This window comes from Acinonyx jubatus, chromosome E2 (assembly GCF_027475565.1).
Source record: "Acinonyx jubatus isolate Ajub_Pintada_27869175 chromosome E2, VMU_Ajub_asm_v1.0, whole genome shotgun sequence".
NCBI classification, from domain to species: Eukaryota; Metazoa; Chordata; class Mammalia; order Carnivora; family Felidae; genus Acinonyx; species Acinonyx jubatus.
The window spans coordinates 45,045,827-45,069,385 of NC_069396.1; the positions used below are offsets into that span (position 1 = coordinate 45,045,827).

General features: G+C 40.6%; 3 protein-coding genes across 4 annotated transcripts in view; 1 reads left to right on the forward strand and 2 right to left on the reverse strand.

Moving 5' to 3' along the window:
- ZNF527 (zinc finger protein 527) overlaps window positions 1–8,170 on the reverse strand; it is a 31,405-nt gene extending 23,235 nt beyond the window's left edge. Inside the window, exons 1-2 of one of the 2 annotated variants that reach the window (XM_027044746.2) lie at window positions 7,628–8,170; window positions 4,034–4,108 (exon numbers count right to left, since the gene is read on the reverse strand). Coding sequence is in view for 1 of the 2 variants with exons in the window: in XM_015071925.3 (XP_014927411.1) it covers window positions 4,034–4,066 (33 nt within the window). In the remaining variant the exon portion in view is untranslated. The remainder of the gene's footprint in view (window positions 1–4,033; window positions 4,109–7,627) is intronic. The other variant, XM_015071925.3, reaches the window with a different exon arrangement.
- The window catches only part of LOC106980266 (zinc finger protein 585A), a 404,538-nt gene that overhangs the window by 111,542 nt on the left and 269,437 nt on the right, over window positions 1–23,559 (forward strand). The gene's annotated exons all lie outside the window — the stretch shown is intronic.
- The window catches only part of LOC106974760 (uncharacterized), a 98,225-nt gene continuing 94,321 nt past the window's right edge, over window positions 19,656–23,559 (reverse strand). Inside the window, 2 exon segments of the mRNA XM_027044792.2 lie at window positions 19,656–21,830; window positions 21,832–23,426. Coding sequence (XP_026900593.2) covers window positions 21,585–21,830; window positions 21,832–23,426 — 1,841 coding nt within the window. The 3' untranslated portion in view covers window positions 19,656–21,584.

Sequence of the window (23,559 nt, forward strand, 5' to 3'; positions counted from 1 at the left end):
CATAGGAAGGAAGAGTACTCAATGCTTAAAATGACATTTTAAGTTCTGTTTTGCAGAGTATGATCTCATTTTTTATTAAAAATAATAAAATCTCTGTCAGTGCCGAGAATGAATCTAGTGCCAAGATCTCAGACGCCAGCCAAATCCAACCTGCAAGTGGGTTCTTCTAAACACAGCAGCTTCGGGCCTGCTACGTTAACTCTTTCTTGCACATTGCTCTATTTAATTTTCTGTTTTTTGAGCTGGTTTTTATATTTTAAATTTATGGAGAAAATAATCTCTTTTGCTAGTGCTTTCAAATTAAATGTTCTATTGTTGTCCATCAGATGGCAAAAATAAATAAATATTAAATATGGTTATTCTACATAGTAGAAATGTGGGTGAATGTGGCCAGAGAAAAAACATCAGACAAATACATACTGTTGTATAACTTCCGTGTGCCCCTCTACACTTCTCTATGTCCTGTGAGGTTGACCTGTATTAATTGCATTAATAGACTCCCTTTCCCGACTCCATCTTCAGTTGGGTTCAGCCACAGACAAGAGATGAGAGAGAGGCAAGCGAAGCACAATTTTTACTCTGCTGGCACCCTCCTTGCAGCTCCGCCCTGTGTGGTCCCTGTCCTTCACTCCTAGGTCACAATGTCTGTCAGTGGCCCTCTGCACTCAGATCTCTCTGTCTCTGGGTTCAGGCCCAAGTTTTATTGTTATGAGTCCCAGGGTATAGCACTATCCTCTGTGGTTTCTTTATATACTGATCATAGATTATAAAGAGTCCCTTTTTGAGTTTCTTGCTGGAACCCTGACTGATAAAATGTTAACCCAATGTACTTCTAGGATATGACCAGAGATTCTACAAAAGCACCACTACACTTCCCTAATAAATTCACTTTCCAACTCTCATAGTTTCTGTCTCTCTCTCTTTCTCAAACTACCACCAACTCTGTTCTCACTTTGAACTTCCTCATCTTCTTGTTCATTACAAGTCCTTGCTGCCCTGTATCCATACTCATATATTCTGTCTTCCTTCTGTTTCAATGCATAAAACTCTAGGCTCCTATCGATGACCAATCCCTTCACTTGTCCATACAAAGACACTGTCACCTCTCTCCCTTGTAATTATCAGGAAGATATAAGATATCTCCCTTATCGGTATTTTCTCACTTTACTAGATTATTTCTATCAGTATACAAACTGATGCAATACCTTTCATCTTATAAATAGATAAAGTCCCTTCCACAATCTCACTGTAGTTATTGTCCCATTTCCTTACTCCTCTTAACAAAACTCTTCCAGGGGTGCCTGACTGTCTCAGTCAGAGAAACATTCAACTCTTGATCTTGGGATCGTGAGTTCGAGCTCCATGTTGGGTGTGCAGATTACTTAAATGAAACTTTTAAAAAAATAAGAAAACTCTTCCAAAGAGTTGTTTACACCAGCAATATCCAATAGAAATACAATGTAAGCCACATAATAAATTTTTTTAGGGGGCGTCTGGGTGGCTCAGTTAAATGTCCCACTTCTGCTCAGGTCATGATCTCACAGTTCATGGGTTCAAGCCCTGCGTCAGGCTCTGTGCTGACCACTTGGAGCCTGGAAGCTGCTTCAGATTCTGTGTCTCCCTCTCTCTCTGTTTCTCCCTCACTCACACTCTGTCTCTCTCTCTCAAAAATGAATAAATGTTAAAAATTTTTTAGTAGCTACATCAACAAAGCAAATAGATTTAATAATGGAAAAAATAAGAATAACTGCTATTTATATTCTGCTATTTATTGACCAATTACTACATTTCAGACACCCTAATAAGCATTTTACAATTATTATCTTATTTAATCTCACTGTAAAACTTATTTTAAAAAAGTAGGAAAAAAGTATAAAACACATTTTATAGATGTTTAAGACCAAATGTCATGCTGAATCACTAGGTTATATTGCAAAAAAGGAAAAAAAGGTAAACAGAAATAGGTAAATTTAATAATATACTTAATTTAACCCATTATATCTAAAATATTATTTCAACATATACCCAATCTAAAAATTATTAATGAGATGTTTTACATTCTTTTTTTGTACTAAATCTTCAAAATCTGGTATATATTTGGTGCACTTGGGTGGTTCAGTCGGTTGAATGTCTGACTCTTGATTTCACCTCAAGTCATTATCCCTGGGTCCTGGGATCAAGCCCCACATCAGGCTCCTTGGAGAATGCTTAAAATTCTCTCTCTCTCTCCCTTGGTCCCTCTCCCTGACTTGTACTCTCTCTGTCTCTCTTTCTCTTTCTAAAATAAAAAAATAACAATACTAATAAAAATTAAAAATCTGGTATATATGTTATAGCACATCTTAATTCAGAGCAGTCTTATGTGGCTACAGGGTACATTACTGGGCAGTGTAGGTCTAGACTCATCTCTATTCTCACCTTTTAGGCCAGTATTCCCTCATGAACCCACTGTAATGATGCTTTCATCTCAACCCCTCTATGAAGTAGCTCTTGTCAAGAATATCAGTAGTTTCCATGTTACCAAATCCAATGGTCAGTTCTCAGTCTGCATCTTCCTCAGAAGAATTTAATTCTGTTGGTCACATCCTCTATAAAATACTCTGTACTTTTGACTTCCCCACTCTTCTGGTTTTCCTTCTATATCAGTCCTTCTCAGTCTCTCTTGCTGGTTCCTCTTCTTCTTGTCAGCCTCTAGATACTGAATACCCAAATTGAGTCCTTGGGCATCTTTCCTATAGACACTCACAATCAGATAATCCTATCCTGTCCTACAGCTTTAAATACACTAATCATTCTCAAATTCACACCCCCAATCATGATTCCAGTGTATAATCAATATTGCACTTGGATACCCAATCTCACAAACTTAATATATCTAGAACTCAATTTTTGTTCCCATCTCATTCTGCCCTGCCTTTCCATCTCAGTAAATGGCACAACCATTTGTACAGTTGCCCAGGTCAAAAATCTTTGTAGTTATCCTTGACTTCTCTCTTCCTCTCACATTCCACAACCAACCCCTGACCAAATCCCACATTTTCTATCTCCAACATATACCCCAATCCCAGCAGCTCTAATGATACCACCACGGTCCAGGCAGCTATCACCTTCCACCTAGATTACTGTGGTAGTTTCCTAACTGATCGCCCACTCCACCCTTAATTCCTTCCTATTTTCCTTTTAAAATATAAATCAAATTGTGGTGCCTGGGTGGCTCAGTTCGTTAAGCATCTGACTTTGGCTCAGGTCATGATCTCATGGTTCGTGGGTTGGAGCCCTGCATGGGGCTCTATGCTACCAGCTCAGAGCCTGGAGCCTGCTTCAGATTCTGTGTCTCCCTCTCTCTCTGCCCCTCCCCTGCTTATGCTCTGTGTCTCTCTCTCTCTCAAAAATAAACATAAAAAAGTTTTTTTTAATATAAATCAAATTACATTACAAACACTCCAATGACTCTCCTTCACCCTTAGAACAAACCTCAAAGTTCTGGTCATGAGTTTCAAGGGCCTATATAACTTGTTCCCCAGCTACTCCTCTGATCTCATAGTGCTCATTTCCCTCTGAGGATACTGGCTCAATGATATTCCTAGAGCTCATCAAACATGTTCCCACCATAATAACTTCATATTTGCTATTCCTTCTACTTTTAAAGCTCTTCTCCAAATCTCCACGAAACCTAATCCCTACTTTCACTGAGGTTTTTCTTTGCTTAAATGTCACTTCCTCAGAGAGGCCATCCTTGACTTCCCTATTTAATAGGGTGCTCAATAATCACACCTCTGTCCTTTATTCCACTTGCACTAATCTCCAGCATAACAAATCATGAGCTATCTAAAAAGGATAGTTCTCTTCCATCACATATTTGAGCACAGCACTGAGTAAAAAAGATACTAAATGATTTATAGAGAGATTATATGAAGTAGTTGAGAGAGACAAGTGTGAGAGTGCTCACTGGGCTATTTGTGACTTTCTGAAGTCACAAAGTCCTAAAAAAAGAAGTAGAATTTCTGGAAACAAAGTGAAAACACCAACTTACTTGAGACATGGCTTTACAAAGTCCAACAGCCATTCTTCCTTTCTTCTTTAATCTTCTCTTTTGGAGAACAATGTCCTGAGAAACGAGAATTAAAGGGGGAAAAAATGGCAAACCAGCCCCAGATTGCTGATCTCAGATTCACAAAGATAGAACTCTTGTCCCTTTATGGTCTCCACAGCCTCCTTACATAGGCCAGCCCTAAGCCTTCTAAGATCTGAGAAAAGGCCACAGATTAATTTAACCCCTGAAGTCCTCACTGGTATTAAGAACATATAGCTTGAACTCAACAAAATCTAAATGGCCAACAAGGTGGTTTATGATCTGGCCCTTGGATGCCCCTTAGACTTCATTTCCTACCCTCATTCTGCTTGCTCACCCCACTCCAGGCACACAGGTTTTCTTACAGTTCCTCAAACACTGTGCACAGTCCATATTCAGGGCTGTTACCTTTGATTTTCCTTCTGCCTGGACATGGCTCACTCCCTCTCTTCATTCCTGTTTGTGCTCAGCTGTTACCACATGAGAGGCACTTTCCTGAAAATTCTATCTAAAGATAACTTCCCTTCCAGTCTCTTTTTCCTTACTGTGATTTTTCTTCGTAGCTTTTGACACCATTGGACATGTTACTTTTTTTCTCTGTTTATTGTTGTCTCCCCAAACAACAGTGTGGGATCTAATAGAACTAGGATTTGTTTGGTTCACTGATTGTATCTCTAGTGTTAGAATAATGCCAGAACCTTTGCAGGCACTCAAAAATTATTTGTTAAACGGAGGCGCCTGAGTGGCTCAGTAGGGTTAAGCATCCAACTCTTGATTTTGGTTCAGGTCATGATTTCACGGTTCGTGGGATCAAGCCCTGCATTGGGCTCCCAGCTGACAGCATGGAGCTTGCTTGTGATTCTCTCTTTCCATCTCTTTCCACCCCTCCCTCCCTCACTCATTCTCTCTCTCTCTCTCAAAATAAAAGCTTAAAAAATATTTATTAAATGAATAAATCAATCTTACTGGGCCTCCTGTAATATAAATAGCGATGTTACACATGTTGTACATGTCATTATCTTTTTTTTTTTAACATTTATTTGTTTTGAGAGAGAGAGACAGCACGCACGCACACGAGCAGAGAAGGGGCAGAGGGAGAAGGAAAGAGAGAATCCCAAGCAGGCTCTGTGCTGTCAGCGACCCCTGAGATCATGACCTGAGCTGAAACCAAGAGTCAGATGCTCAACTGATTGAGCCACCCAGGCACCCCTACATATGTCATTATTTTCTTTATTCTTCACAAAACGCAAAGGTAAATATTATTATCCTTATCTTGCCAACAAGTAAAACTGAGGTTCAAAAAGCTAAAGCAACTAACTCAAAGTCATAAGAATCAACTGCAACGAGACTCAAAACTGGTCCTCTTTCAAGAGCCTACAATGTCTGAATGGGAATTATTTAACATAACCTGGGGAATCAAAGCCATATATCTACTAGAGAGGCATTTTCAGAGATGCAGATATTACCTTTATTACTTCACAGAAATAGAGCTTGAGGCAGGCATCGCTAAATTTTAATACAAACCAATAACAAATTGCACAGCCTGAAATATTCATTGTTCTCTCAGAGCCAACATTTCTTCAATCTGAAAATGAGGATAGTCATGTTTGACCTAGAATTCAGGATATACGACCTCCTAAATGTGGTCTACTCTGCACTGGCCAATCAGTCTCTGAGAAAGTTATTTCCTTAGTGCAACACAGCTTGAAATTGTCCATAAAAGCCTTTGCAACCTGAAAGGAGAATCAATGAAGCCTTCTCTGCATCTGGGAGCCCTACATAGCATCTGCATAAAAGAAATGTCTTTTACTTTTTTATTATTGTTTTATAGAGAGAGAGAGAGAAAGAAAGCGCAAGCAGGGGAGAGGGGCAGAGGGGGAGAGAGAGAGACAGAGAGACAGAGAGAGAGAGAGAGAGAGAGAGAGAGAGAGAGAGAGAGAGAGAGGGAATCTTAAGCAGGCTCCACACTCAGCACAGAGCCCAACATGAGGCTTGATCTGGGGACCCTGGGATCATTACCTGTGCTGAAATCAAGAGTCAGAAGCTCAAGTGATTGAGCCACTCAGGCGCCCCCCAAAAATGTCTTTTATATTTCTGTCTGCAAAGAGTGGTGCATCACTTGGGGTAATATTTCCGAAGTTTGAGATAAGCCATCAGTCTCCGAAAGAAGGTGATGTTAAAGCCTTGGGCTTCATATAGCCCCCAGGCGCATGGTGACTCTCCACTCCTTCATTCATTGGCTGCATGACCTTGGGCAAGTTACTCCATCTCTCAGAACCTTTCTTTCCTCACTGTCTCACTGCCAACTGCTGGTGTAAAGAGGTGCTACCTTTGTTTGGAAAGGAAATGAGACCATTTTTCTTTATTAACTAAGAAAGTCAGAAGCAAAATTTAGCTAACTTGGTATATCAGAAAAAGAGCCATGGATTGGCCTCTCTCAGCACCAAACATGGAAGAGTTTTGACAAAGACAAAGCTAAAATCTGAAACTGCATGGCCTAAGGTGAGGAAGACCCGGCTTTCAGACTGAGCTTTCCATCCCCAGAGCAGTCAGTTTGAGGATGGTCTCACTACAATGTCTTTAGACTGGGTTCTGTGACTCACAAGGGGACTGAAGGACGAGACCCACATTAAGTTCCCATATCCTGACAGTTCCTCGTCCAAGACCAGGGACAATCCTCTCCAACACCCTCGGAATCCAAGGCCCCCAGTTTTCACTCTCACGGTATGGGAAAGACCAAGAGAGTTTAGTAATTAAAAGCAAGGACTCTGCCTAGGTTCAAGACCCTGTTCTGTCACTTATTAACTGTCTGAACTTGGGCAAGTAATTTTAATCTTTCTGCGCCCACAATCACACACTAGGTCCCACACAATCAAGCCTTCAGTCTCACGTACACATACAAATTCTCACGTACACATACAAATTCTCACGCAGTCACACACATACACTATACATGGTCACACAAGCTCACCTGTAATGTCAAACACATACACAGTGGCATTAACCCAAAGACAGAGATGATGACACACAATTACTCCAACAGACAGTCCCACGCAATCTCGCAGTGACTTAGGACACAAGGTCACACATCCGGTCACCATTACTCATACAAATTTATACCTGCAGAGAAAGATGGTCATGGGTTCGCAATCACACCTGCTGTCACACACATTCAAACACTGTTACATGTGTCATATAGAGACAAGAGCCTATATCACACCTCTGATAAGTAGTCAAACATAATCACACATATTCATACAGCGACACAATGTCACACCCGCTGTTTCTCACACACCCATATACAGTAACACATAGTTACACCTGCAGAAACAGACACACACACAGACACACACACAGTTTTATACCTGAGACATATAATCTTTCATAATCACACACACGGTGCCACACAAGATCACATTCTGTCACATCGCGACCTCTCACACAGTTATACAGGAACCCCTGAGGGCACCCTCCTGGCCCCATCCCGGTCCCTGACGGTCCACCTCAACCCCGGCCCTGACCTCTGGCTCCCGCGCTCAGCCAGGCCCAACTCACCTCCCGGCGCCGCGGGCTCTGGAAACCCGCCCAGCGACCCGAGACTCACGACGTCCCCTCCCAGAATGCCCCGCGGAGCGAAGCGGAGCAGGGACTGAGCCGTGCGGGACCCCGAGCTCCTCTGGGGAAACATCCAGCTGGACTGGACGCAGCTCAGCTTTTCCTTAGGACCCTTCGAACCACCAGCCCCAGAGAGCTTTGCGCCGCGGCCTTCATTTGCTGAACTACATTTCCCAGAGGGCCCCAAGGCCCGCCTCTACTCCGCGCCTGCGCAGGTGGCCGCAGCCGTGGGAGTCTTCACCCGAGAACTGTGTGCCACCCTGGCGGATCTTGGGCACGCAAGTGACTGTGGGCGGCTGTGCGTGAGGAAACCGTGAATTTGCGCACGTCCGTGATTGTTACTGAATTCTCAGATGTGGCGATTTCTGTGTGACCGTCGCTGCACACTTTTGTGCTTGTGCACCACGGGGCGAAGCCTTCTGTCAGTGCAGTCAGCTTCTGTATTTAAAATCACGTCCCGTGATTGTGGGTCGATGTGTGACGTCGAGAATGTGCGGGTGCCTGTGGGTTTGTGAGAGGGACTGTGCCTGAAATGGACGAGCATTTCTTTGTGTTCTTACCCCAGAGGTCGAAGGAGTTTACCTGTGACCAGAGGTGGAGCTTTATTCGTTTCTGGGCTGGCTTTTAGTGTCGAGCTTGTGGAAGAGGTTTCTTTGTGTGCCTTTGTGTGTGACTGTCTCCAGATCTAACTGTTCTCCCAGCCCCCCACGCCACCCCTCATCCCCGGCCATGGGCCGGGTCACTGCTCCCTTCATGTTTATATCCCTTTTCTACTAGGACCTAATGTGATACCACAGAAGGGTGATTACATTCCGTTTGTTAGGGAGACGCTCATTTGCACCAGAGCCCTTTATAATGTGATAGCCAGTAGCTCTGGGGGTTCTCCTGATGCTGCTTCCACCTTTTTACCTTGCAACTTCAGTTAGGGTCCAGCTTCAAGAAAACCATCCACAGTCAGGAAGACAAGAAAGCGAGGCCCTGAGTGATGATAAAGAAAACCAAAACTGAACAGTAGTTAAAGAAGTTCAAAAATAGATTTTATTCAGGAACACTGCAATAGGGGAGAAGAAACTTCAGCATAGAACCAGGCTCAGTTCCAAATACAGAAAGAACAAATAGGGTTTATGTGTAATAGCAAGTTGGTGGGAGTGGGGGGAAGTCAGTGGAGGGAAAATTAAGAGGAGACATCAAAGGTAAGGGGAAATTCTTGGCGCTGGACTGACCAAGAGAGTTCTTGATATCAGATATCGCCTGGGTGGATGAAGACTTTAATTAGATATTAAGAGTAATGAGATATCAAGAGCTCTGGCTAAACTGAGTTGACAGAATTCTTGCTAAAACTGGGTAATGCAAAGACAAACACTGAAGCCAAAAGTTGAATCCTAGTTGAGAAGAGAGTCCAGAGGAGCCTAACTAAAATTTGATCAAGGAGGGAGTATTTGACAGTCAATATATTTTTTTCTTTTCTTTTCTTTTTTTCTTTTTTTTTTTACATTTACTTATTTTTTTTTAATTTTTTTTTCAACGTTTATTTATTTTTGGGACAGAGAGAGACAGAGCATGAACGGGGGAGGGGCAGAGAGAGAGGGAGACACAGAATCGGAAGCAGGCTCCAGGCTCTGAGCCATCAGCCCAGAGCCCGACGCGGGGCTCGAACTCACGGACCGCGAGATCGTGACCTGGCTGAAGTCGGACGCTTAACCGACTGCGCCACCCAGGCGCCCCTACATTTACTTATTTTTAAGAGACAGAGCACAAGTGGGGGAGGGGCAGAGAGAGAAGGAGACACAGACTTCGAAGCAGGCTCCAGGCTCTGAGCTGTCAGCACAGAGCCCCACGCGGGGCTTGAACTCACAAACCCTGAGATCACGACCTGAGCCGAAGTCAGACGCTTCAGCAACTGAGCCACCCAGGTGCTCCAACAGTCAAAATTCTGAACAAAGCAGCATTCTTCCCCACCCCCAGACCCTGGAAGATCTGGAAGGTGCACCCAAGTCAAGATCTTGGTAAATAGAGGTATGTGGAAACAAGGGGGAAGTTCTTGAAATGAGAACCAATCTTTGGAGAATAAATCCTCTGATCCCCATCCCATCAAGAAACCTCTAATAGCTAAGGCTGGAGAGTTGGACAAAAGGAGTGTGGCTAGTAGGGTTGAGCGATTTGCTGTTTATAATGTGAAATTGGGCACTGTTACTTTCAGAAGAAGTCAAGCACCTTTTTTTTTTTTTAAGGCTCTAGAACATTTAATAATTGGGTTGCTTCAGTGGGGAAATGTACTAGGTAAGTGTTCTTTGGATAACTGTGATTGGCTACTTGACCAATACATCAAACAGCTCTTCCCTGGATCTTATTATCAGTGCAGGATAGACATCATCTTGGACATTTCATACTAAATGCTAGAAATTTAAGATACTCCATTCTTGACTGGCATAATATACCTTCAAGAGAAACTTTGAGGGCACCTGTGTGGCTCAGTCAGTTAAACATCAGACTTTGGCCTAGGTCATGATCTCGCGGTTCTTTAGTTCAAGCCCCATGTCGGCCTCTGTGCTGACATCTCAGAGCCTGGAGCCTGCTTTGGATTCTGTCTCCCAGTCTCTCTCAGCCCCTCCCCCACTCGCACTCTGTGTGTGTGTGTGTGTGTGTGTGTGTGTGTGTGTCTCAAAAAATAAGCATTAAAAAAAATTTTTTTAAAAGAGGAAGTTTGTGTACGACTATCTCTTCAAATGTCAGTAATTGATCATAGGAAGACTTTTTGTCCCTTATTTACTTTTCTTATGTCATACCACCAAGTCCAACACTGGTTTGACTCTAGTCATCTCCAGTAGTGTAGGACAGTGGTCCTCAAAGTATTCCCACAAGTAAGCGGTTGTACTGCTAAAACAAATTGTGGTTAGGACTATGTCCATCAGGATATAGTAAAAAAAAGCAGAACTATACTGGTAATTTCAAACAATATTTAATTACAGGAAATTGATTATACAATGTTGGATGACTGAAAGAGCAAAAAAGGGACAGATTTGTAACTTCAAGAAACAGCTAACACCATAGAGCTTAGGGAACAAAGGAGAGAGGAAGGATTTACCAGAACCTAAGAGTCTGGAAGAGGAGTCTGTTAACATGGCTGTTAACTGGGTTTAGCAGTCTGGTGCTGAGAAAGCAAAAAGAATTTGCAGGCAAGCTATAGCTCTCCTCTACTGCTAGAGATACTGAAAGAACTGGAAAACAGAAGTGAATTCCTTCTCGCTTTCCCCTTTTCTTCTCCCTACTGAGCCTTCCAGTCTCCCTTTAATGCCTCCATTGGCAAACTATAACAGTAGCAAGGGAGACTGGGACATCTTTGTCAAAGTCCCAGCTCCAGCATCTCAGAATAGAGAAAGGCATGCTTGAAGCCAAAACTATGACAGGGAAATGATCAGTCTATGATCCTTTTTAAATTTTCTGGAAAATAAATTAATTCATATAATTTTTCATGTTACTTTTTCTTCTTAGAAACTTTTCTTAACATTGTCACTACTTCCTTATAAAGGAATCCTATTAAATAACAAAAAATGGTGCATATTTAGTAATAGTATCTTAATAACAAAGCAATTCAAATTCTGAAATAGCTATCAGTATATAACATGTAGCTATTTGGATGAACTCATGTTTTTACCTATTTTGTTGTAATTTTGATAATAAATATTGATTTATACATTTTCTAACTTTGTGTCATCTAATATAAATATTTCATGGTGAACCACTAATTGCCCCCATGACTTAACAGTTCACAATATCCTAATAAGTGTGAAATTCATGGTATGTGATTTTTTAAAATAAACTTAGATTATATTAATTATTTCTTTTTTAAGTTGAGATATAATTGATATATAATATCATTTTCAGGTGTACAACATAATGATTCAATATTTGTATATATTGTGAAATGATCACCACAATAAGTCTAGTCAACATCCATCACTATGCATAGTTACAAAAGTTTTTTTTCTTGTGATAAGAACTTTTTAACTCTTAGCAACTTTCAAATATGCAATACAGTATTAACTATAGTCACCATGCGGTACATACATCCCCATGATTTATTTATTTTATAATTGGAAGTTTGTACCTTTTGACCCCCTTCACCTATTTAAGTTTTACTTAAGTAATATCTAAACCACATGGGGTTCTAACTTACGACCCGGGATCAAGATCTGCGTGCTTCTCCAACTGAGCCAGCCAGGTGCCCCTTCACCCATTTCACCTAGATTGCATACCCTGCCTCTGGCAACCACCAATTTGTTCTGTATCATTCATGTGTTTTTTTTTTTAATTAAAAAAAATTTTTTAAACCCCAGTGTGAGGCTTGAACTCATGACCCCAAGATCAAGAGTTGCATGCTCTACCTACTGAGCCAGCCAGCTGCCCCTCTTTGATGTGTTTAGGTTTTTTCCTTTTTTAGCTTTTTCTTATTTGAAGGCAGTCATTCTGAATTGAGAATAAAATCAAATTTAGAATGAAGAAGCCAAGAAAGATTTCTTGTGTTAGTTATTTTGATTGACCACCCATATTCTTTTTTTTTAATATATGAAATTTTTTGTCAAGTTGGTTTCCATACAACACCCAGTGCTCATCCCAAAAGATGCCCTCTTCAATGCCCATCACCCACCCTCCCCTCCCTCCCACCCCCCATCAACCCTCAGTTTGTTCTCAGTTTTTAAGAGTCTCTTATGCTTTGGCTCTCTCCCACTCTAACCTCTTTTTTTTTTTTTCCTTCCCCTCCCCCATGGGTTCCTGTTAAGTTTCTCAGGATCCACATAAGAGTGAACACATATGGTATCTGTCTTTCTCTGTATGGCTTATTTCACTTAGCATCACGCTCTCCCGTTCCATCCACGTTGCTACAAAAGGCCATATTTCATTTTTTCTCATTGCCACGTAGTATTCCATTGTGTATATAAACCACAATTTCTTTATCCATTCATCAGTTGATGGACATTTAGGCTCTTTCCATAATTTGGCTATTGTTGAGAGTGCTGCTATAAACATTGGGGTACAAGTGCCCCTGTGCATCAGTACTCCTGTATCCCTTGGGTAAATTCCTAGCAGTGCTACAGCTGGGTCATAGGGTAGGTCTATTTTTAATGTTTTGAGGAACCTCCACACTGTTTTCCAGAGTGGCTGCACCAGTTTGTATTCCCACCAACAGTGCAAGAGGGTTCCCATTTCTCCACATCCTCGCCAGCATCTGTAGTCTCCTGAGTTGTTCATTTTGGCCACTCTGACTGGCGTGAGGGACCACCCATATTCTTTACACTAGAATGTTTTTCTCTAATCCTGCCTAGGGACGGATAAAGCACAATTTTACCAGGGCTTACTTAGCACTGCTTATTGGGGCATTTGTAAAGAATCCAGACCCTACTATTAATGCTAGTGAAGAATCTTCTCACACCATAATTCATGAATGTCAAATCCAGATAAATAAAAAACCCATGGCTGAATTCTGGGGAATGTCTAAGATCCAAACACTGTGCAATTTCCTTTATAAATGTTATTTCATTTGTTCTTCACAATAGTACAAATAAATATTGCTATCCAATTTTTCAGTTGGGGGACTCAGGAGTGTGACAACTTGTAAAAGTTGAGATAGCTGGTATGAGATAGGAGTCAACCTCATTTACTTCTCTTTAGCATCACGTGTCTGTGATGGTACACCTTGATACATCATTTACTAAACCTGACCTTCTTTTATCAGAGTAGTGGTCTTTCAAATGTTTTGCTACCTTCCCCTTACAACAGTTTCAAAAACTAATGTATCCCCTTTTACATTATTGACATCTACAGTATTTTCTTTATAAGTTTAAATGATTCAAAGATACCATTGTAGCATATTTTCTATACCAATATCAATTAAACATACATAAGCTTTTTTAACGTTTGGAAAGTGTGCACTGTGCCTTTTTTTTGAAATCATTTCCACTTGACTTTCATCACTGAATTTTGTCTTAATGCAATAATTGCCTATCCTTAAAAATCTTTTACTAATCATCTTGATTTACTTCTCTGCAGCAAAAATGAAATTTTAATTTTTCCCTGTGACCAAAACACTCTATAAGTGTCAAAAAGATTTTTAAAGATTCGGTTAATACAATTATCAGTATCTAGTAACAAATATATTTTACATTTTAATAATTATTAAACATACAAAGGGTCACAGTTTAGCCCTCACTTGGCCAAGCCCTTTTCCTTCCTGGTGAGAAATCGAGATGCAAAGACACATTCGTGTCCAGAGCATGAAACCTCCTTTAGACCATGCTCAGGGTATCTGCGAATTTTCCACTCAAGTAGCTTCAAGGCTGCTACCAGAGTCTGTGCCTCTTCTGTGTCCAAAGCTCCCTCCCTCCATCTGTCCTCTGGAAGGTCAATGTGCTGCCTATGTGCACAAGGTGGCCAAGTGGTAGCTACGTGGTGAGACTAGACAGCTTAGACATACAATCTGGAGTGCCCACAAATGTGAACATGAGGCCCCTTTTTGGTGTGGGACAAAAGTGGAGATGGTTAAGAGAAGGGAGCTGGCTGGCGACTTCTACTTGTATGTTGACCCAGGTCTCTAAATGTCAGTGGCAGGTTTGCTTCCTCTACGATCTGTTTGGACACCACTGATTTTGTTAAGATCGGGTGCTTTGAGTTAGGGAAGTAAATGTTGGAGGCAATGAAAAATGGTCAAAATGATACAATTTGAGTGTAGAAGTAACAGGAGTGGCTGGCTGATGCTTGGATGTGAATAGGAAGGAAAGAAGTTAAATACAATGCTTAAATTTTCATCCTGAACATCTACATGAATGGTAGTTTCATTTACTAAGATGGTAAACAGTGACTATGTAGAGTGAGGTCATGTTAAGTTTGAGATACTTGTTGAATGTTAAAGCGGTGATATCAAGTAGGCATTTAGACGTGGATGTAGCTCAGTGGAAAGGTTGGCAGTTGCAGTAAGAATGTGGGAATTTCAATTAAGATGCTTTTAGCTGGAAGTTATATAATGCCCAAGTGGAAGTGGCTTTTACAATAAAGGTATTTATTTCTCCACTTGGCAAAACGTTCAGTTGGCTTAGCAGCTGAGTGATTATATCACAAGTATTTTATGTCATTTATTTTCATAGTAGATACCTTTTATCAAATGCAGTTGGTTGAGTAATTGCAAAAATTTGGCTTTCGTGTGAAATCATGAAAAAATGATACATGCCAAAACCATTTGAGTTTTATCCTAAAATATTTAAATGCATATTCATTTACCTGTATTTTGATGTATCACAAGGAATTTATATGACTTTCTTCTTCTCTCAAGAGCCTTCCAGCTTTTTTTAACCTAATTTTCATCGCAGCTTCTGCATGTTGGCTGAGAGAACCTAATTCTTGCAGTATCTATTTCTTGTTGTCTTTGGCACATCAGCCCACAGCCAGACATTCTGATGCCTTGAGTCCAAATCCAGAAGGGGAAGAGCATATGGGGAGGGGAGGGAATAGAAGTGATTGAGGGAGTCATACTTCCCTGAGTGAACTGTTTTGTGTAGTTTAGACTTTTAGAAATGTTAGTGTTTCACATATTAAAAGAGTAGATAAAATTAACACATATTAGTTTTCTGTTCTTATACAACCAATTACTACAGACCCATTTATTATCTCAATTTCTGTGGGTCAGGAATCTGGGCTTAGCTGGCTCTTCTACTCAGGGTCTTACAAAGCTGAAGTTAAGCTGTCAGGTGGGCTGCAGTCTCATCAGTAGGCTTGACAAGTAAAGGGTTAGCTTCCAAGCTCTTTTAGGTAGTTGGCAGAAATAGTTTCTTTGTGACTATAGAATTCAGGGCAGTCTGTTTGGAGTGCCTGTGTGGCTCAGTCGGTTAAGCATCTGACTCGATCTCAGCTCAGGTGTTGATCTCAGGGTCGTGAGTTCAAGCCCCACATTGGGCTCTGTGCTGGATGTGAAACCTACTTTTCAAAAGAATAGAAAGAAAAAATAATTTATGGCAGTTTGTTTCTTCAGAGCTAGCAATAAAGAGAAAATCTTTGATTCTCAGAGTCTCTCTTTCTTTAAAATTTTTAAATGCTTATTTATTTTGAGAGAGAGTGGGGGAAGGGACAGAAAGAAGGGAGAGAGAGAATCCCAAGCAGGCTCCACACTGTCAGCACAGAGCCCAACTCAGGGCTCTTTTTTTTAAAGTTTTTATTTATTAAGAAAGAGAGAAAGAGTGAGTGGGGAAGGGGTAGAGAGAGGGGGAGAATCCCAAGCAGGCTCTGCATTGTCAGCAAAGTGGGGCTTGAACTCATGTACAATGAGATTATGACCTGAGCCAGAAGTTGGACGATTAACTGATTGAGACACCCAGGTGCCCTGACTGAGGCCCTCTTAAAGTGTTTACCAGATTAGGTGAGCCACCTAGTAGAATTTCCCTTTCCCCTACATAGTCAACTGATTAGGAACCTTAATTACACTTGCAAAATCCCTTCACTTTTGCCATACAAACAAAAAAACAAGAGTGATATCCCATAATCTTTACCATATTCTGTTGGTTAGAAGCTGCTCATAGTCCCACCCACACTCAAGGGGAGGGGATTACTCAACAGTGTGGTTATTAGGAGTGAGAATCATGGGAGACACCCTAAATGTGTTCACAACAGCAAAGATGAAGAGAACCCTAAAACTAAACCCAAACAGAAATCAAATGAATAACATAACCACAGTGAAGGGTGGAAAAAGAACTAACCCAAGTAATTCAAATGTAGTAAGTAATTTCTCCTCAGGCCAAAGACAAAAAGATCTACAAAAATAATGAACTCCAATGAGTAGGTATGCTTATCACAATTGTATGCATTAGCAATTCTGAAACTACTTAATATGTATTCCAAGAATGAGCAAATAAGTAAATATATGATGGATAATGAGAACCAGGTTTTTCACTATAAGAAAATGGAGTTACAGGGGCACCTGGGTGGCTCAGTCGGTTAAGCATCCAACTTCGGTTCAGGTCATGATCTCATGGTTTGTGGGTTTGAGTCCCGCATTGGGCTCTGTGTTGACAGCTAGGACCCTGGAACCTGCTTCAGATTCTGTGTCTCCCCCTCTCCCTACCCCTCCCCCGCTCATGCTGTCTTTCTGTCTCTCTCAAAAATAAACAAACGTTAAAAAAGAAAGAAAAGGGAGTTACAGATGTGGAAAGGAAGGTTAGAATAAACATTGTGATGTTGGATTGAAATTGGAAGTATCCATATGAACTGATTTTTTTTTTCAGATATAAACAGGTATTTGTGTACACACACACACACACACACACACACACGTAAATTTCCTAGCTCTGTCAGCAGAGATGGTCTAAGACCAATGAGCACACCTATTACCTAGGTCTTGGTTCCTAAATATCATTCTCCACTGAAAGCAACTATAATTTCTTAGAGAAATGGTGAATTCCAGGGCTGGGGCTGAGAAAGTACAAAAGGAGCCTTTACTATCTGTCAGAAATTAAGGAGATGCTTAATGAATGATGGAGACATGTCAGAAAGACACAAGAGGCCAGCTTGAAGGGGCTCCCATTGGCCAAATCTAAGAAACTTTGAGTTAAAGGGTATATAGTACTCATACCCCCATGGTCACCCAATTCATTACTCAGTGGCAACCCATCAGCCAAGATCCCTCAAGAAAACAGAATTCTCTATTTTCTCGGATTTTTGTTTGTTGATCTTGTACTCTATAACTTTGCTCAATTTGTTGATTAGCTTTATCAGTTTGAGTTCACTTGGATTTTCTATATATAAAATGATGTCTGTAAATAGAGATGGTTTCACTTATTCCTTTCCAATTTAGATGCTTTGTATTTATCTTTCTTACCTAATTGTTCTGACTGTGGCTTCCAGTACTTGAATAGGATGCTCTATTCACAAAACAAGAATATCAAGATGAAAATGAAAAAGTGAGTATAGCAAATACTACCAAAAAAGGCAAATGCAAACAGTATTGAGAACGGACTAATTAGAAGCACTGAATGGGACCTGGGGTTGCTCAATGGTTTTAAAAGAGAAAATCCATCAAGAAGAAATTTAATTAATTTCTATAGATCTAAATAAAATAGCCTTGAAATGTATTAAGCAAATTTGATGGCAATACATGGAGAAATGTTTCTTAACATGATCATAAATTTATTTACTATTTCACTTACAGAAATGGAACTGCTAAGTTTTTAAAAATAATTAAGGCTTACTACTTCTTCTGGGGTGAGTACAATGGTGCTTATTCTGTTAATATTACTTGTATCTACATTTACATTGCAAATCTAATTTCACATGTGTTAACATAGAAATAAATATGAAATTCATACAAAACAACAGGAGAATAAGGTAACGATATAGAAAAACATCAACATTTATAACCTTTTGTGTTAATTTTGGTATAATATTGTTAAAATACACATACTCATGTTACATACTTGCTTTTTAAGATACTCATGAAAACTGGGGTGCCTGGGTGGCTCAGTCAGTTAAGCATCTCTCAGTTTCAGCTCAGGTCATGATCTCATTTTGTGAGTTCAAGCCCTATATTGGGCTCTGCACTGACAGTGTGGAGCCTGCTTGGGATTCTCTCTCTCACTGTCTCTCTGACCCTCCCCTATTCTCTCTCAAAATAAACTAAAAAAAAAAAAAAAAAAAAAGATATACATGAAAATTCAGAGCTTGATTAGATTCAAAACTAAACTTTATGAATTAAACTGGAAGTCCACTCTGGAAAACAGCATGGAGGTTCCTCAAAAAATTAAAAATAAAACTACCCTATGACCCAGCAATTGCACTATTAGGTATTTATCCAAAGGAATCAAAAACGCTGATTTGAAGGGACACATGTACCCCAATGTTTATAAAGCAGCACTATCCACAATAGCCAAAAGTATGGAAAGAGCCCAAATGTCCATCCACAGATGAATGCACAGAGAAGATACATACATACATACAATGGAATACTACTTGGCAATCGAAAAGAATGAAATCTTGCCATTTGCAACAATGTGGATGGAACCAGAGTGTATTATGCTAAGCAAAATAAGTCAGAGAAAAACAAATACCATATGATTTTACTCATATGTGGAATTGAAGAAACCAAACAAATAAACATAGGAGAAGGGAAGGAAAAATAAGACAAAAACAGAGAGGGAGGCAAACCATAAGAGACTTTTAAATACAGAGAACAAACAGGGTTGCTGGAGGGGAGGTGGGTTGAGGATGGGCTAAATGGGTGATGGGCATTAAGGAGGGCATTTGTTGGGATGAGCACTAGGTGTCATATGAAGTGATGAATCACTGGGTTGTACTCCTGAAGCCAATACTACATCGTATGTTAACTTGAATTTAAATAAATACATTAACATTTTTTAATAAAATAAAATGGAAGAAACTACAAAAATATATTGACTATAATGCTATAAAATAAAAAAAAACTAAATACTAGGAGAGTGTAAAAATGAATACATCCATCTAGCCATTTGTAGAAATAGTAATTCTTGGCTAAAAGAGAAAATAAAGATAAAAATTATAACTGATTTGACTTTCAGAAGAAAATAAAAAGGAAAAGGTAAAAAAACCCTAAAGTATGATTAAATAAGCTTCAAAAAGCAATTAATAAAAACTAGCTTCGAGAGATTAGTAAATATTAACAAAAATTAACAAAATATAAGTTAAAAACACATTGAAAAGATTAAAAGAATAGATTTTAATAAAAAATAGAAAAATTGGCAAGAATATTCAGGAAGAGACATAGCGACAGGCACAGAGATTAAGTAATTATATAATTTAGTTCTAGCAATGAGTATTCCCCAAGATTTGTGTGTTTTGTCTAGATAGAGCAGCATACTTCAATTGTAGGTTTACATCTGCCAGTGGGTGTTAACAAGCATTTCCTTTGCATTTGTGTTATTTGGTAATTTTCTTCTATGCCTAGTTTAATTTTAAGTTTATTTTTTTTTAGTAATCTCTACACCCAACATGGGGACGAAATCATGACGCAGAGATGAATATTCTCATGCTCCACCAACTGAGCCAGCCAGGTGCCCCATGCCTAGTTTAAATTATATTAAGTATAATAGTATGTCAGGTAACTTTTTTTTTGGTGTTTAAGTGTGTATGAAGTATTTTTTGCTGTGAGATATAGACCATAAACATCTAAACGTTTTGTTGTTAAGCTCCACACCCAACACAGGACTTGAACTCATGACCCTGAGATCAAGAGTCGCATGCTCCACCAACTGAGCCAGCCAGGCAACCCCACACCTGTTTGGGTTTTTTTTAAAGACTTTTATTTTTAAGTAATCTCTACACCCAGTGTGGGGTTTGAACTCACAACCCTGAGATCAAGAATCACATGCTCCACTGACTGAGCCAGCCAGATACCCCAAAACCATAAACATCTAGAAACAATGCACTTTAAATGAGAAGTAAAGTGCTTCACTTTCACTTGGGTTTGAATATTTTCCACCAAAAAAAATTTAAAAAAATAGATCAGTGAGAAGAATGGCATTATCTTGTATTTTTGAAAATCTCTTTAATCTTAATATAGCTAGTATTTTATATGTGCTCTTGCATTTAATTTGCTGAGATAAATAATATGACCTCACATGTACAAATTTAAAAAATGGAGATGTATTTTAATGACCTTTTCAGATATTTGTTAATATTATTCTTTGACTATACCAAAGTATAGCAAAAGTCAACAAGTGATAATTTTTTAAAGGTTACTGTAATGTGGAACCTGGCCTTTATCTCTTTTTTTTTTAAGATTGGTATTAATTTTAATTTTTGTTTTTGGTTTTTCCTTTCTTTTTTAAAGTAAACTCTATCCCTAAAGGTGGGGCTCGAACTCACAACTCCAAGATCAAGAGCTGCATGCTCTACTGACTGAGCCAGCCAGGTACCTTTATCTTTTAAACTGAAATCCATTTGCCTATCTTATACTTTAATACCACCATGGATGATTTTGTAGCATCACACACTAATCATTTGGAAAATACTTGTTCAATGAGTTAGGCAGATCTTCCAAATGTTTACGTATTTCATTATATGGTATTACAAAATCACATTCATTAATATCATCAGCAATCTTGTCACAAAAGACTAAGTAGTGGAAAGCTGTCAAGTTCATGGCGACAGTTGTTTTTCAATATTCTAACTTTTGGTTTGAAAGTCAAATTCACAAAAATTACTACCAGTTTTCTTCATAAAAGCATATAATACATTTCTAGTCTAAATACATCGGTAAATAAGAATATCTTCAGTATGGATTCAACCTGGAAACCAGAGACAGCCCCTGGAAGCAAGCAAAAATGGATACTTCCTCCCAAAACCTAGAGCTAGGACAGTCATGGTCTTCCTCACTTGTAAGCCCTTTTGCATAATAAAACCTTCTTCTACCCACGTACTACCTCTGTCTCCATGAATTCATCATTTCCCAAACTTCCCTGAAGCTGACTGCTGCTGGGTCCTGCTCTGGGAAAGCAAGATTAAATCAGCAATGGTCTCTGTCAAGTCCCTTGTTCTCAGAAAGTCGGACAGATTTTAAGGGGCGAGCTCTATTATTGCTGTTATCTCTAACATCCAGGCTACTGTGTAAGGAGGGTTTAAATATTCTCAGGAAATGACATTAGAATAGTCTCCATTCCTTTATTTCAATCTACTTCTAAGTGCTCCCTCCATCAAGTTACCTGATCTTCCACAACCCACCATCCCCACTAGGGGAAGCCAGAGCTCCTGAAAATGAGCCAGTAGTTCTCCTTCAGGCAGACTGGAGAGGTTGACTCTTCCCATTGGGCTCGTGAACATTCCTGTCACACGTAAGTAGCTGTCTCCACTTTGGTGTCTGGTAATGGCTGACTTCTTACTAAAACCACTAGGTGTGACTTCTGGCATCTTGTGAAATAGGACTCTTGACTGAAGATTTCACTACACTCGCTGTACACACAAGGTGTCTATCCTGAGTGTGTCCTCTGATGTCTGATGAGGTTTGATTTCCGACTAAAGCCTCGCCCACACTTCCTACAAATGTAAGGCTTCTCTCCTGAATGTATCCTCTGATGTCTAACGAGGTGTGACTGCCGGCTAAAGCCTTGCCCACACTCCCTGCACACGTGAGGCTTTCCCCCGGAGTGTGCCTTCTGGTGTGTGACGAGAGTTAACTTATCACAGAAGCCCTGCCCACACTCTTTGCACACAAAGGGCATATGACCTGAGTGTGCCCTCCTGTGCCTAAAGAGGTTTGGCTTCTGGCTAAACCTTCTACCACACTCCCTGCACACAAAAGGCTTTTCCCCTGAATGTGTTCTCTGGTGTGAGATGAGGGTTGACTTATCGTTGAAGCCTCGTCCACACTCCCTGCACGCAAATGGCTTTTCCCCTGAGTGTGTCCTCTGGTGTGTGATAAGGGTTGACTTCCGGGTAAAGCCTCGCCCACATTCTCTGCACACAAATGGCTTCTCCCCCGTGTGTGACCTCTGGTGTTTGTTGAGGTTTGACTTCAGGCTAAAGCACTGCCCACACTCCAGGCATACATAAGGTTTAACCCCGGAGTGAGTCCTCTGGTGTGTCTTGAGGTTTGATTTCCAACTAAAACGGCGCCCACATTCCGCACACGCGTAAGGCTTCTCTCCTGTGTGTGTCCTTAAGTGTCTACTGAGATGTGACTTCTGGGTAAAGCACTGCTCACACTCCCTGCACACATAAGGCTTCTCTCCCGAATGTGTCCTCTTATGTCTGATGAGATGTGAATGCTGGCGAAAGCCACGCCCACATTCCTTACAAATATAAGGCTTCTCCCCAGAGTGTGCCCTCTGGTGTGTGATAAGGTTTGACTTCAGGCTAAAACTCTGCCCACATTCCTTGCACATATAAGGCTTGACCCCTGAATGTGTCCTTTGATGTGTGAAGAGGTTTGACTTCCAAGTAAAGCCTCGTCCACACTCCTCGCACACATAAGGTTTCTCCCCTGAATGTGTCCTGTGGTGTGTGATGAGGTTTGACTTCCAGGTGAAGCCTCGTCCACACTCCTCGCACACATAAGGCTTCTCCCCTGAGTGTGTCCTCTGGTGTGTGATGAGGTTTGACCTCCAGGTAAAGCCTCGTCCACACTCCTTGCACACATAAGGTTTTTCCCCAGAGTGTTTCTTCTGGTTTTTGATGAGGATTGACATGTTGCTAAAGCCCTGTCCCCACTCAGTGTACATGTAAGGTGTCTCCCCTGTATGCATCTTCTGGAGGCTGAGCAGGTTTGACTCCCTCAAAAAGCCTCGCCCAAACTCCCCACATTTGACTGTCCCAAATCTTGAGACTTCTACACCATGCGATCCTTTGTCTGATTCCTCAAGGTCTGTCCTCTGGCCTAGGCTGGGCCCTATATCCAGCACCGTGTTGTCTTCCCTGGACCTGACTGGCTGTTCTTGCAGTGGGCTGGACAACACCTCCCAAGTGCCTCTTCTGCTTACTCTCCTGAACAAGGGCTTGGAGTCTTCTGTCTCTTGAATTTCTGCTTTGTCACTCAAGCAGGCTTGATCAAAGAGTTGTTTCTGCTGCTGTTTCTGATCTTCTGGATAGGGTTTCCCCGGACGGAGATGATTTCCTGCACAGTAACTTGAGAAGAGCTGAGGAAGATGCCTGAGCCACACATGTTGGCTGAGGCCTCGCTGACTAGAGAATGCCAGCGGACAGGGGGGATAAGGTTGAATTTCTAGCTTTGATCCTGGTGAAAAAAGAATATATTTAGTCAGAGTAGCCATAGGTAGGGTTGCCTGGGCCATTTTACTCTGCCTGTTGGTCATTCATATTATGTTTATATCACAGCATGTCTCCCACTCAGACATCCTTGCATCCAT